Here is a 16,553-nt window from a genome sequence, read left to right on the forward strand (position 1 = left end):
GACCTGGCGGGACACCTGGCGGACACTAAAACAACGAATTTTTTTTACTTATGGGACTAGTTTGCGACAGGCTTCACTTACAGGATTAAAATAATAAAAAAGTCGGGACTAAAAAAAAGTTTACCCATATAGATGTCTATCGTTTATGTTTATCAGTTTAAATTCGATTAATTCTTATCAAATTAGTATCTTTATATGGATTAAATACGTTAATTTCAACAAAATTTTTAGGCCCCTCAACAAAATAATTCTGACTCCGCTGCTACACGTATAGATACATACATACATATGTACGTATATATATATACACTCGCGGAAAACCCAATAAAAACATATATATCTCTACCCATTATCCTCTAACCCATTCATTAGAATCCCAAACCCCTAAAAAAAAACAAAGAAAAATGGTGTGGATTTTGATCGCCGCCATTACAGCCATTGCGGCCGCAAATCTCCTCCTTAAACTCCTCGAAAAAGATTCCGACAAAAGATTCCCTCCGGGCCCCGTCGCCGTTCCGATCATCGGACACTTCTACCTCATCGGAAAAAACCCTCACCGTGACCTCGCCCGGCTGGCCGGCAAGCACGGACCGCTAATGGGACTCCGGTTCGGGTTTAGACCGGTTCTCGTCGTTTCGTCGCCACGCGCCGCCGAGCTCGTCCTGAAAACTCACGACCTCGTATTCGCCAGCCGGCCGCCGCAGGACGCCGCCGCGAGGATCGCGTACGGGCAGAGAAACCTCGTATTTGCACCGTACGGACCGTACTGGCGGGACATGCGGAAGCTCTGCACTCTGCGTCTCCTCAGCGCCGCCAAAATTAATCAATTTCAGGTAGGGTACAGCTTTGCTCTTTCTGGGTTTTTCCTAGAAAAAAATTAAAAAATAATATATATATATATATTAAACATGCTAATTATTTTTATATTTTTTTTTATATTTCCCTATATTTTAGATAAAAACAAATTATTTTTAATAATCTCACAAAATAAATAAATTTGGACAGAAATCACGGTATTTTGTATGTTTTGTTTGAATAATTTCGAAGGATTTTTACTATTTATTAAATTTTTTTATAAAAAAAATTGAATCAAAATTCTATTTTATTTTACTTTATTTTTAATATTATACCCTTTTCATTTTCTTCTAAAGTATTTTTTTGCTTTTATAATAAATTAAAATGTAATATTATTTTATAATTAAAGGAAAAAAATTATTTTTTTTTATATTTTTATATAATTTATATATAAGTAAATTAATTGTATGCTTAAATATTTATAATTTATGTAAAATTTGAAAGTATTTTAATATTAATGTGTAATTATTTTTATTATAATATTAGTGTGTAGAAAGAATAAAAATAATAAAATTGATATGGTAAATTAGAACATTATAATATTAAAAATTAATTTTATATTCAAAGTATAACATCAAATACTTATTTATATTATATTAAATAATTATTTAAATTTAAAATTTTACTATTTAAAGCAAAATTCAAAATTCCAAACCTGAACTGAATAAATAAAATCTTTTTTTAGAATTTCTATCGAAATTTCACTATGAATTAAAATCTTTATTTAAAAAAAAAAGCAAAAATTTCAAACTTGAAGTAAATTTTCATGAATTTTATTTATTTAATTTTAAAAAATTCTTTTTACATCCGTAGTTTTAAATATTGTGGTTAAATATATATATATATATATATAATTTCTATATACTAGTGAATTAATACTCTTCTTTAATCAAATAATAATTTACTTATTTTCATATATAATTACATATAAGTTACTTTTACTTTAAAATACTATTAAATAATTTCAAAATACTATTAAATAATTTCAAAAATAAATATTACGGGTGGGTGTGTTTGTTTGTGTTTTGGTATGAATGAATTTTTTTATATGAGTTATAGAGAATTGTCATTTTAGAGTTTTATTAACAATTTGCTTGCGTAGGTGGGGACCCGATATTTTCGAAATCCTTATCTAAGAAATTACAAAAGAAGTTCTTTCAACAAAGATGTGAATTAGGAAGGATTGGTCGATGAAATATGAACCAAAGACTGAACTTTGATATATGTAGATAATATAAAAATAACGAGTTTGTAGTATGTTACTTTTTTTTTGTGGATAAATTGTATGAAAAAATTACAAAAGAAACAAACCCGCAAAATTTCATTTTAAATTTTCAAATATTTTTTAACAATTTCTACGACTTCTTTAACATCAAAATTCCAAATGTTTCTATCAAATTTCTGTAAATTTAATTGCCCAAAATCGATTCCGAAATCAAAATTTGATATCTTGTTTTTAGGAGATGCGAAAAACCGAGGTTGCGCTAATGGTGGATTTGAATCAAAAAGGCGGCTGTGGTGAATTTGAGCGCAACGATTTTGAATGTGAGTCGGGACATGAACTGTTTGATAATATTTGGCCGAAAATTTTCCGATGACGATTTGGATGAAAAGGGGTTTAAGAGTGTGATCATGGAGGTTATCGCAATCGGGGCGAAGTTCAATTTGGCGGATTATTTTCCATACATCGGAAGTTTGAATCTACAAGGATTGAACGGTAATATTTTGAATCTATCTATCATGTCTATTTATGACAACTCAGTCTACTCCATATTTAGAAAAATTATCCAAATATGGAGTGGACAAGCTCAAGGCTCCATTTATGTTTCAAATTTGGAGGGCTCTATAGAAACCTCCAAATTTGAAGAAATATATATATTTTTTTGTAAGAGTCATATGTATTTATTTGAATTTTTTACTTAAATTTTAAGTATTTCAGTATTTTATATGTTATAGTACAAAAGAAAGATAAAAAAAGATAACTTTTACCTTTAATCTCATTTACTTTTTAATTATATTATTTATAATATTGTGTATTGTAGGAGTATTTTTTTTATTAAAGTAAAATGTATTTTTACTAACAAAAAAATGGATGCATTTGAATTGGACAGATGAAAATGAAAAAATAGTTACTTATGACTCGAACGAAAAAGTATATATAAATATCATATTTTGGATTGAAATTTTATTTTATTTTGTATATTTAATATTTTTAATTTATTTTAGATTTTATACGTCATATGTCTTATACCTATCAATCTAATTGTTTTTTGCACAAAATTTTAGGAATATTAGCATTATATTGAGTATAGTAGAAATAAAGGTAAAAAATTAAAATGTCCTCAATGTAAAAATTTATTGTAATGGTATATTTGTAATATAGTATAAGTTCAATGGTAATTTTAACAATAGACAGGTATTAATATTACTAAAAAAAAAAGAAAATAAATATTTGATTTTGAAACACACCAAAATAGAAAAATATAAATAATTAAGAGACATAGTGAGTATTCCCTCGTCATCTAAATTTACTCTCATTTTATTTTTTGGATGCCATCTATATTATTGTTTCATTTCTAGTAAAAAAAAACATCATTTTTTTTTCTTTACCCTAAAAAAAAAATATATTTTTATTTATTTTTCTTAAAATTCGTTCTAATCAAATTGGTATATTTTTGTATTACGAAAGGAGTATTATTTTCATATAACTATTCATATTACAATATAAGAAAAAAAAAATCAATTTTTATTTTAACATAAAAAAATTTCTTAACTTTAATCCTATTATATACAATGTTGATCAATTTTGATCTCATCATTAAAAAATCAACGGAAATGAGTGATGTAGACGTAACAGATTTGACAAAGCAGCTTATTTGGACAAAACACGACCGTATATGCCAAAACACGGCCTCCGCCGCCAGAGCGGCGGGGTAGAGAATACTATAGAAATTGAAGACGATCAAGCGGGTTAGGCATAGAAATTTGATGAGCTCCGCCGCCGGCAGCCTCGAAGACGGTGTCCGGCGGTTGGGGGCGGGGCTGACCGGCGGGCGGCGCTTAATTGGGAGGCTCGGCTTAGAATTGCGTTGGCCTTTTTTAAGGGGATGCATTATCTTCACTTCAGCTGTGACTCGCCGCGGCTGCACCTCAAATTGAAGCCGTCGACAATGCTTGATTTGGAGTTCGAGTCGCGGCTGGCCGACTGCGGATCGGCGGCAATTTTGCCGGAGTTTCATCGCGGCCTCAAGTTATAACCCGCCGGAGTGTTTTCAGAATTGCAGATATATTGAAGGGATTTTGGATTCGATTCGAAGTTTAATGTGCATATACGGCCGTGTTTTGTCCTAATAAGCTGCTATGCCAGACCATTCCCATTGGTTTTGGAACGGTTTGATCAAAATTGTATATAATGAGATTAAAATGAATGAGTTTCTTAATTGAAACTAAAATCGATAAATTTTTATTGTATTGGGATTAGTATTGATTTTTTTTTCTTCTTATAGTATATATACTCTATCTGTCCAGTTAAAAAAATATATATTTTTATTTCATTAAATATCGTATTTTTTTTTTACAAATACTCATATTTTATCATCATATAATTATTTTTATACTATTTTTAATTACTCATTATAATTAAAATACTACTTCTTTCCTTCGTCCTAGAATTATAGTCTGGGTTATGTTTGAGATTTAAGGAATATTTGATATTATATTAGTAGTGGATAAAAAGTATGGATAAAATATTTTTTTGCCCTTGTGAGTGTATTAGTGTAAAAAGTAATGACAATTGTGTAATAATAATGAAAAAATAACGGTAGTTTTATAATGATATAGTTATTTATGGAAATGAGACTATTGTTTTGGGACGAACAAAAATGATAAACAAGACTATTATATTGAGACGGAACTGGTAATTTTTAAATTTTGCGCGAGGAGTACATAATATTACATTAGTTTTAATTATTACTACATTATTTTAATATTATATAGGATAGAATATATTAATATTATATCAAATACAAATATTAGAAAAATAAAATAAAATGCAAGTACAAATTTTATTTTATATTAAAATATAAAAATCATCAAATGCTTGTCAATAATATTGTTTTAAAATGATGAATATTGTATAAGTATATTTTGATTTAATATTTAAATAAATAAAAGTTATATGAAATTTGGATACTTATTTAAAATAAATTAGAAATATAATATAAGTGGAATAGTCTTTTGACTCTTTTCAGAGGAAAATAATAATTGACCGGAGGTGTCTGCGTCACGTGACGGGCTGATGCACGTGGGTCTTTTACGTGGATAATTTATTTTTTATATTTGTAAATTTTATTTTTTTATATTTTAAAATAAAAAAATATCTACATGTCCGTCACGTAGTGTTGACTTAGTTAACATGTGTCCGCCAACTTGCCACGCAGGTGCCACATAGATATCAATGACTAAATGTGCGAAAATTTTTCACTTATGGGACTATTTTAAGATAACCTTCAATTGCGAGACTATTTTCAGTAAAAAAATAGTATATTTGTAATGGAATTCCGTTCTTAAAGTTTACGTAACTAACGTAATTTCATCCCTAATTTCATCTCTAATATCATTAGTAACGGAAAAATGGATTTAAGAACTAAAAAAATCTCGTTACAAAATTGATATGTTTTTGTAGTGTTTAAGATAGTCTTCAATTACCAAACTATTTTAAGATAACATTCAATTGCGAGATTAAAATGATAAAAAAGTTTAGTTTCGGGATTTAACAAAAAAACAGTTTACCTCTATTTAATTTCACTATCACTACAAAAAAAAATAGTATATTTGTAACGGAATTTCGTTCCTAAAGTTCACATAGCTAACCTAATTTCATCTCTAATTCCATCTCTAATATCATTAGTAACGAAAAAAGTGAATTTAGGAACGAAAAAATCTCGTTACAAAATTGATAATTTCTTATAGTGTATTAATATGTAATTATGAAATTTTGCAAAATGTAATAGGTAAGATGAAGAGGTTGGGGGAGACATTCGATGCTTTTTTTGAGAAAATTATAGACGACCATGTCGGGAATGTTAAGGTTAAGGAGAATGGAAGTGGAGAGGATTTTGTTGGTACGATGATGGGAATTATGGAGTCGGGTGAAGCTACCTTCGAATTTGATCGACGCCATGTTAAAGCTGTCTTGTTGGTAATTCCTTTTATTATTAATATTATTATATTTTTTGGAGGTTTTTTTTTTATCATGAAATTCAAGAAAAATATATTATTTTATTTTATTTTATAAAATACTAGCTAGTTTTAAAGAATTCTTAAAATAACAAAAAAATAAAATAAAATTGTATTTGATATATATATATATGTATATATATATGTTTGGCAAAATTGTACATAAAACGTAAATCTGCCTATACTTTAAAAAAAAATTGCATTGCGTCCCCTTATATTTAAAAAAAAAAAATTGTATGAAATTCCTACCATGTCAAAAATAAATATATAAATAGATGAAAAATTATTTTCTCATAAAAAATGTTATATATATATAAAGAAATTTCATTGAACGTTTTTTAAAATACAAGGATGCCATACAATTTTAAAGTAAGGGGATTTATGCTGAGTTTCAAGTTTAAAAAAATATCTATGCAATAGAGCCTAACATACCAGACGTGACTTTGTTTACTTAGGGTGTGTTTGTTTGGGGGATTGGATTGGATTTACACTATTCATTCAATTTTTTCCTCCCAAAAATATCAAATCAAACACCTATTTTTCATTTTTTATATTATACTAAAAATCAATTTTACATTCAAAACATCACATCAACACTTATTTATATCACATCATACAACTATTCAAATTCAAAATTTTTACTATTTAAATCCCAACTCAAAATTCAAACCCTCAAACAAACACACCCTGTGTTTCTAGGTGATACAATCTACTATAAGTATTATTTAAAAATTCAATATACACACTTGTAAATAAAATGCACAATATATTATATTTTATCGACTCACAAAAAATTAACAATTCAACATAAAATATCATTTTTTATATTATCAACACAACTTCTCGTCCCTAACATAGAAAAATATATTCATCCAAAAATACAAAATAAACAAACCAGTAATATTTTGCAGGATTTATTGATTGCTGGAATGGATACTTCAGCAGCAGCAATAGAATGGGCAATGGTAGAACTCATAAGGCATCCACAGGTCATGAAGAAACTTCAAAATGAATTGGAATCCGTCGTCGGGCCCGACAATTTTGTCGAAGAGTCGCATCTCGACAAGCTCAAATATTTGGATTGTATAGTAAAAGAATCTCAAAGGCTCCATCCCGTCGGGCCATTATTAATCCCTCACGAATCCATCGAGGATTGCATCCTCGACGGTTTCCACGTACCAAAAGGAACTCGAGTCCTAGTGAACATATGGGCTATAGGTAGGGACCCGAATGTTTGGTCAAATCCCGAGAAATTTTCCCCCGAGAGGTTCATTGGAAGCAATATCGACCTTAGGGGCCGCGATTTTGAACTCATACCATTTGGGTCGGGGCGAAGAGGGTGTCCCGGATTGCAATTGGGGCTTACGGTTTATAAATTAGTTTTGGCGCAACTTGTTCATTGCTTTGATTGGAAGCTTCCGGATGGCGCGAAGCCGAGCGAGATGGACATGTCCGAACACTTTGGTTTGGTCTTGGCAAAAGCCGAGCATCTTATTGCCATTCCTACTTACCGATTAAAAATACAGTGAATCGCGCGGATTCGAGACCTTTAAGAATATATGATATTTGTAGAAGTAAATAAGACTATTGTGTTGCTTTTATGTCTTTGTTATTTGGTGCTTATGTAATACTAACTCTGTCCGCAATAAATAAATATATCTATTTTAATATTTTCCCTCGTAGAATGCAATTAAGCTAATATTGTCTTGGGATAAAGGGTAATGTTCTAATCAAATATAAATAGATAAATTAGTGCACTCTATTTTGTAATATAAGCTAATAATGTCTTGGATATTATAAAGATAATTTTGTGTTTATTTATTTTTATTTAAAAGTAATAATGTGATAATAAAATATGAGTATTTTTATAATTTTGTGGGATATAACTTTATTAAAAAGAAAACAAAAAATTTGTTTGATAAAATTAAAATAGAAAAATAATTTTTTTTGAATGGATGAAAGAAGTATTAGATATGTAAATTGTGTCCCTAATATAATAAATAATATTTGTATTAAATTGTTGATATTTTATAAGTAGATATAATATAATATATATTATGTATATTATATATATTATACTCCTCCGTCTCACTTCCCGTGTTCACCTCTGTATGTTCCACTTATTCTGTCACTTTTTATTTTTAAAAAGAATTATACACTTTAATATCAATTTAAATTTTTTATTTATATATATCTTTTTTAAAATTTAAATAGATTAACTAGTTATTATAATTTAAAATTAATTTTATTAATATATTTTTAATTATTTACTAATTATACTCTTTTAAATTTTCGTGTCTATTGTAAAAAGACATGATAGTTGAGAAGGAGAAAATATTTTTTAAGATAATAATCATATCAGTAAAAAAATTGATTAGACGAGCGCACCCCAATTTCTATACAACAAACAAGACCTCCGTTGAGTTTTGGCAAGGGTGTGTTTGTTTGGGGATTGTACTGGATTCATACTATTCATTCAATTTTTTTCCCCCAAAAACATCAAGTCAAACACCTATTTTTCATTTTTTATATTATACTAAAAATTAATTTCACATTCAAAACATCACATCAACACCTGTTTATATCCCATCATACAACTATTCAAATTCAAAATTTTTACTATTCAAATTTCAACTCAAAATCCAAACCCCAAAAAAAACACACACTCGATTCCCCAATATCTATTTAAGGAGGAAAATTCTTTTTTTAATAATTCCGAATTCTCACATTATTTAAAAAAAAAAAAAAACTACGAAAATCTTCACACTTTTGTTTTTGCCATGGCATGATATATATTATAAGCATCAAAATATATATACAAAAGACATAAATACACAGGTACATTATACATACAAAAAGCACAGCAATGGTGTTAGCCATAAGCTTGAAGATCTACAAAAACAACTTGGACACTTTTTCTCTTCGAACAAATATCATCAAACCATTTCTTCAAGTTCAACTCATCTTGTTCGCATATCTCCTCTTAGGCAAATGGAACGTCTTCTTGAGAAATCGATTCGCGATGCGATCGTTCCGATTGCAAAGCACCCTCAAGATTGTATTCGGATCCGACCTATTCCATTTCCCCGTCGTCGGGGGCATAGTAATCCTCGGCTTCGAGCTCACAACGCCGATCCCGCAAGCTTCGGTCGCGGCGCTCTTAAAATTCTCGACTAATTGCTCGGTGGATTCCTTCATTACCGCGACCACTCCATTCGCCGCCTCTGCTTCTTTGTCGACCATATCTTTCGGCAACATGCACTCGCCGTGTGCGTAGAATACGCGCTTCAAGCTCTCGAGATCCTCCTCGATCATCGGATGATCCAATTGCGAGAAAACCCTAGAATTTCCCCCGGCTAGAAGCACGCGTAGAAACGCCTCGAACGAAGCCCTCATCACTTCCTTCAACGCGAGCGCTTGGACTTGTTGAGCGACGATCGTGCGTAAAAGCGTAATATTTTGCTCGAGAATTCGCAACGCTAGCGTGATGCGCGCTTTCGCGACGTTCCTAACGTAAAGGCTTCCGTAGAAGACGACGTAGGAGTCCAAGAAAATTAGGCGATAAGCGGCGACTTCGCACACGTGATGAGAGGCTACTTGAGTCGCCGAGTAAGTTTGATCGAAATAAGGGATTTCGGATGGTCTTCGAGAGCTTCCCAAGTGATTTTTCGATTGAGTGACCTTAGAGGAGGAGGCCGAGGTTAGCGATTTCTCGAGTGAGTGAAGCTGCGCGTCGAGGTAGGACAATGTGTTGATTCGGATGTAAAGGCGTTGAGTTCCGCGGCTCGTCCACAGATTTGGATTTTTGCCGTCATTCGATAGACACCGGAATGGGTCTTCTAACCCCACGCCGCATGCCGTTTTCTTCCACAGTTTAAAAAGCTTTGAGTCATGGCAGCATCGCGTTAGCGGCGGAAGCGTCGGGAGATAACTTTGTTTAGCTCCTACAAGAAGAGGAAGAAGAAAGATTGTTCTATAAGAAAACTTACCAGTAAAAAGTTGAGAATTGGTTCTTTTTAACTTTTTTTTATTTTTCGAGTTTTACTGTTCAATCTCTCAATTTCTCCAAATAATATTATATGCAACGTGAAAACATCATATTCATCAACTATTTATTTCAATAACATTAAAAAAAATAATAATAAATCTAAAACATGATTATATATTTCATTTGAGTTTTTATTTTGTTTTTTTTCTTTTCAATTTCTTTACAATGTAACCATCACTATTCTCTATAATTATAATAGTATCTAACTAACTATTATTTAAACGAAAAATCGAAAATCAAAATATAACACAAATCAAATTAAAGGGTGTGTTTGATTACAAACTATCAATAAGTTTATACTATTCTCAATAAAAATATATTATTTATTTTCATAAAACTATCACATATAAATATATCATTTAAATTCAAACTCAAATCAAAATCAAACAAACCCGACGCACCCATAATAAAACCTCAAGTTCAAAATCTAATCAAGAAAGAAGACCATGTTTGTTCTAATTTTATCATCCCCAATATATATAGTTATCAATAAAAAAATATTTTTTCATACAAAATATCTATAAAAAAAAATTAAAAAAAAAATAACTAACAACAAAAAAAATCATATACACTTAAAGAACACAATCGGAATTTTGAAAAGCTTATAGAATTTATTCACATTTCAAATGACTCGATTTATTCAAAGCAATAAATCACATTAGTAACTAGAAGATTAAATGTTGAAGTAATTCTTACCACATGATGCCACAAAACTAATGTAATCCGAAAAAACGTTGTCGATGCCGTCAACAAGATCATAGAATATGTTCTCCGGTAAGTTTATCGGGATTTCCAAGAACTTTTCCATCGTCTCCTTTGCAAAGCCGATTAGATCTTTCGCAGACTGAGCGTATGGCTGAGTTTTGGATGTCGGATTCCAAGACTGAAACACAATAGACTCATATGAGTAAATTATATACAACAAGATAAGATATGTAAATTTTATTACATTATTCATTTTGTGTTAGCATAAATAGCTCAAAACACCCGGTATTCTATCGCGAATACAGTGATTCTATGCCTCATTTCGACTAAAACAGGAACGAATTATGAATATAATTTACACATGATATTTTATACATTTAAACAAATTACGACACAAATTATGCAAATATCATTTACCAAATGAAAAGTTTCACAACAAAATTTCACTGGCGGGGCGACGAATCTTTTGATGTAACAAAATAAACATGAATTATTCAAAAGATTATGCTAATATTTATTTATATTTCATTAAACAATTATTTCAATTCGAATATTTATTGTTCTCAATTGCAAACCTGCATCCAAATACAGGTATATTCTTATTCTTCTTATTGTTATTACTTAATTTATGTTTTTGGTTTTGATGTTTACATAATGGACCTAATTGGTTGATGTAATGTTTTATATGAAAAATATATTTATATGATATTTTTTTAGTTTGAAAATTTCATTCAATTCCCCACTATGAATAAAAAACCGCATGAAACCTCTCGTACTTTAGAAAATATTGCGCAGAATCATGTATAGAGTTTTTTGTATAATAATTTTGAAAATACAAAAGAGTTTTTTCACAATTTTTTTAAAAATTTTATACAATATTTTCTAAAATACGAGAAAATATTATGAAATTTTTAAATCATAGAGGTGAATAATGCAGACTTTTCAAATCATAAGTGAGTTATAAATAATTTTACCTATTTTTTAAAAGAGAAAAGTATGAAAAAAAAAAAGATTAAATGTAAAAAAAAAAAAATAATTTAAAATCACAAAAGAACAAAATCTTACTTCTGTTTGCTTCGCTCGAAGAACATGTTCCTTCCCCATCTGTAATCTCTCTTGAATCCATTGTTTGAGTAACCTTTCGATCACAGTATCAACTTCATAAGGAATCATTTGCCTCACGATCGATTTTCCTCCATCCTCGCATTCAACCGAGTCCTCGACCACCATTTGCATGAGGGCTTGTTCGAGCTTCCCGGCTCTTTGCAATACCAAGAGAGTTTCGTGCAAGGGGCTCGATTTCCCCGCGAGGTATTGCTTTAACAAACATCCGTAGCACGTGTGGAGAGCCACGGAGGCAACTCCGGTCGCTGTAGGATTCCATTTCTTGAGAAGTGGACTGAAATTTTCCTTCTCTTTAGCGGCTAGTTCTTCGGTTTTTTTAGCCCATTTAATGAGCTTCTTGCTCGGTTCTTGCGCTTCGCTATTTCCTACGCTGGCTCGCGTTCGATCCTCTACCATCTTGTAATGTAATAGAGTAGTTAGCATTGCATGATTTTAGAAATTGTTAAGGCATTATGTAGAGATTTTAAAAATGAAATCGGTGAACAGAGACAAATAGACTCTTTGTTAAAGGATTATAGTTCAAGTTGTTGAACACTTTTTGACATGTTAGAAGTTGGAGGTATAATTGTTCTATTTATTTTGAATTTCGAAAAAAAAAAAAAAAATTACTTTATAATTATTTTTTATAAAAGTACATGTATTTTTACACCAAAATTTAAATTAAAATATATAAAAATATCACCAAAGTAAACACAACTTAAAAGGTTGTGTGTTTTGTTTTGTGTTTAGTGATAAAATAAAATGTAGTATATATTGAACAAGGCCAAATCCGACCATGCGTTTCCACCTCGGCGTTTATTTATTTATTTATAGTATTTTTAATTTATAAATATCACATTTCATATTTATTTTTTTATTTAATATAACTATTTCACTTAAAATAAAATAAAAAAAAAAAGAAAAAAGAAAAAAACTATGTAAATATAACTTCAAATCAAATGAGACATAAAAAGTTTAAGCTTTATAAAATTTTTACATTTTTACATTTTACCATTTTAAATCTAAATCAATATTAATAACTTTCATTCTTTTTAATAAAAGTATATTTTTTTATCACAAACTATCACATCAAAGTACTATTTAAATAAAAATTTAAATCAATATTCTATTTTAAATCACAATCAAACAAACTACAAAAGTCTTATTTAAACTCTTTAATTATTGAAATTATCGCTCGAAAAAGCTAATTAAAATTTTAATCTCATAGTATCACCTAATTTGAATTTTTTTTTGGTAGACCTATATGAAATAGATTCACATATATACTTACCCTAACAAAGGCATTCTTCATCGAAGATCGAATACAATAGTCGATCTTATTGCCATGAAACTCCCCGTCGCCTTCAACTTTGTGTCCATGGCTCGAGACATTCTCCTCCAATATCTTCGTGCACGAGCAAAGCAAAGGAAGAATAGCCTCCATAACCCTAACCAAATCGCCACGAAAATTCTCGTGATAATCTAGAAGCTTCTTCCTGCACCACTTCGCCATTCCTGGCAAAATGCATTGCAGCATTTTCAGATAAGCCATTTCCTCCTTACCACGGACCCTTCTCGCATCGGCCTCCACTTCTTTAAACATAATTAGACAAGCGCCTAGGAGGTCCGGCTCCACTTGTCCGGTCATTACATATTGCTCGAAAATAACCCAAGCGAAACATAGGTTATGTATGGATCTATCGATCCCCAATACGGACCATGTCTTTTTTGTAAGCTCAAGAAGCTCGTCAACCTCGTCGAGGAGCGATGTCTCGTCCGTTAGATCAAAAAGTGATCGGAGGAGGGCCGTGTAGATATGCACGTTTAAAGGGTATCCATCGGCCCAATGGCATATTTCATTGTTATCCGGGGAAGGGTTTGGGCTTCGCCAAGCTAAGGCGAGCACACAATTGCATAGGGCTCTCATTGTGTCCGAATTCCTTCCCGTGTCGATTGTCTTGGCTTCGGAGGAATCTATGATGTCTCGTAGGTTGGTGGCGAATGTGTTCGATTTTTCTAGTGGGATCGCGGGGTGATGGAGGAGACCGGCCTCGAGGATTTTTAGTTGTCGTTGTTGCCATATGTGGTAGTCGTGGCCGTTGCTGAACTCCGATGGCTTTAGATGCCGTAAAAGCTCTAATGGGAGGATTATTGTCTCGGCGCGCCGTCCCATCTGTGTGTTTATATGTATATATTGTCGAAGAAATTAAATGTTCAATGAATTTATTGTAAAAATTCGAAATCTTAGGGCTCTTATTTACGTACATATTTCTAAAGATTTTGTTACTATTCATCGATAATATATATATATATATATATTTTTTTTTCAAGTAGTAATTCAACAAATTGATTGTTTTTATGTACTATATATAATATTTTGTATCGAATTTCTTGGCTAAGCTCCTTATATGTTACTTACTAAGAATTTGTTTTATATTTTTTTCCGATTATGTTTTGGTCTAATATGGATTTCTTTATTACGACTCTCTTACAAAATATTGAATAATAAAAAATATATATTTAATGTGATGTAAAACAAAAGTAATTTTTGAATATACTACGGGTTTGTTTGGTTTCTAAAAATTTTCTAATACATTTTTTAAAAAAATTAATATGACATATATTCATTATTTTTATATTATGTCCACAATTTTATTTTATTTTATTTTTTAATTAAAATCTCTTTAAACCAAAAACATAAAACAAACAAAGTGGTCATTTTTGCCTAAATAATGAGAAAGATTTTCCAATTTAAAAAATGAAAGTAATTAATTTAATTTAATTTAATTTAGGGTTTGATAGAAATGAAATTGTGAGGTACGTACTTGGCCAACGAGGGTTCTCATGAGCGTTTTCCGCAGCCGATTGTCGCTCTGATCCGTAATTCTCATCTGCTCTTTCATTATCTCTGCTGACGTCATCGGCCGCCTCACCCTCCCCCTCGGCGCCGGCACCGTGAAACCCACCGTCGGACTCGATCCCGGCGACGCCATCGACGCCGGCGACGAAGACGAAGATCCGATCGAGCTGCTCCGTCTCGGCCGGTTCAGCATTTTCAGCCCTAATTCCCTCTTTATCCTGCTAATCACAGCGCCGCCGGCCGCCGGAGATTCAGGCTCCGGCGCCATTCCGTCCCCGCCTCCGTCGCCGGAGGATTTGTAGTACGGAATAGCGTTCCGGCCACCGAACCCCGGCGACGACCGGCAGGCCGTGAAGAACACCTCGTAAGCCGCCTCTCGGAAATCGTTGCGATCGAGGCCGTCGATTTTGCAGAACGGGGATGAGAGATCCTCCGCCATGGATCCCGGCGGAATTGTGGTCTCCTCCGGCGAGGTGAAGCTGAGGCTGTCCATGCTGGAATGGCGCGAATGGGGAGGCGCCATTGGGAGGCGGTGTTTGGGAGGCGGGCAGGCGGTCGGTCAGACGTCCGGCGGAGGCGCGGCGGCGGTGAACATTCCACCGGCGGTGATTTGGAATTAGGAGAAATTGGAGAAGGAAGGCGTGCAGGCGAGGTGGGCGGAAATGGAGAAGTGAATATTAATTTGATGAATGCTAAGAATAGAGAGAGGGAAAAATAAAATTAATTAAAAGGTTGTAAATTTGAGAGCTTTGAGCTTCTCCTCCATATATTTAAATGGAAGAACATGAGCTATTTCAGGGATTATTAATTTCTTTTTTTTTTTTTTTTTTTGAATTTTTGTTTTTTTGGTAAAAGTAAAGCTTTGTATTCTCCATAATATATATATATATATATATCAAATTAGAACACTGAACAAACAAACCCTAAAACTTTTATTTCATATAAATAAATTGTATTGATAGAATTATTATTATTATTATTATTTAAAAGGGAGTCTTATAACGTGTCCTTCTAAATTTTGGTTTAAGATATTTTAGGCAAAATTGTGTACTTGGAGTTTTGTATAATTTTTTTTTATAATTGAAAAAAGGATATATTTGTGGCAAATGATTAAATAAGACAAAATTATACTTTTATCTTGGATGGAACATTATATACAAATTCCTTTTTTTTTTTTTTTAAATATATATATATATATATATAGGATATGTTCCTTTTATGATTCTTTTTTGTCACACTATATGAAAAATATATATATATATATATCATCTTAAACAATGAAGATCAAACACTTAATTTTTAATCAATATATTATAATATATATATATATATATGAATGATCTTAAGGATATGGTATAATCATGAGGATGGTTATATATATATATATATATATAAATTTCTTATTTGTTACCAAAAAATTTAATGTTTCAAAATACAAAAAATTAGAGAAAAATTATTTTTCAGTCATTTCCCTCAAATTTTGCAAACAATATAATTCTATCTCTTCCCCGTCAAGAACAAAAAAGACGAAACAAATTTCGTAAATGAATAGGACTATCGGCAGATCCGCCCTTTTTGTATGCGCCTTCTTTACCTTAAAAATAAAGTGAGTTTTGCTCTCGCCCCATAAAAAAATGACCTTGTAACGTTAAGGTGGACTTACTAAATTACAGAGTGAGTTAACTTTATTATGATTATGGGGAGACGAATTGGATTAACCTATCAAAGGTCAAAATTTCCAAT

At 31.3% G+C, this 16,553-nt stretch overlaps 1 protein-coding gene and 1 pseudogene across 1 annotated transcript; one reads left to right on the forward strand and one right to left on the reverse strand.

Moving 5' to 3' along the window:
* The first annotated feature begins 263 nt into the window (after positions 1–263).
* Positions 264–7,741, forward strand: LOC127250216 (cytochrome P450 71AU50-like; annotated as a pseudogene).
* Positions 7,742–9,048: 1,307 nt separating this feature from the next.
* On the reverse strand, positions 9,049–15,249 carry LOC127250190 (protein unc-13 homolog). Its single transcript, XM_051273350.1, has 5 exons — positions 14,776–15,249; positions 13,242–14,123; positions 11,912–12,367; positions 10,838–11,024; positions 9,049–10,037 (listed from the first exon to the last, which is right to left on the reverse strand). The coding sequence occupies exons 1-5, from the start codon at positions 15,247–15,249 to the stop codon at positions 9,049–9,051; spliced, it is 2,988 nt and encodes a 995-aa protein (XP_051129307.1).
* Between the last annotated feature and the right edge of the window lie 1,304 nt (positions 15,250–16,553).

This window comes from Andrographis paniculata, unplaced genomic scaffold (genome assembly GCF_009805555.1).
Source record: "Andrographis paniculata isolate CXL003 unplaced genomic scaffold, ASM980555v1 Contig37END, whole genome shotgun sequence".
NCBI lineage: Eukaryota > Viridiplantae > Streptophyta > Magnoliopsida > Lamiales > Acanthaceae > Andrographis > Andrographis paniculata.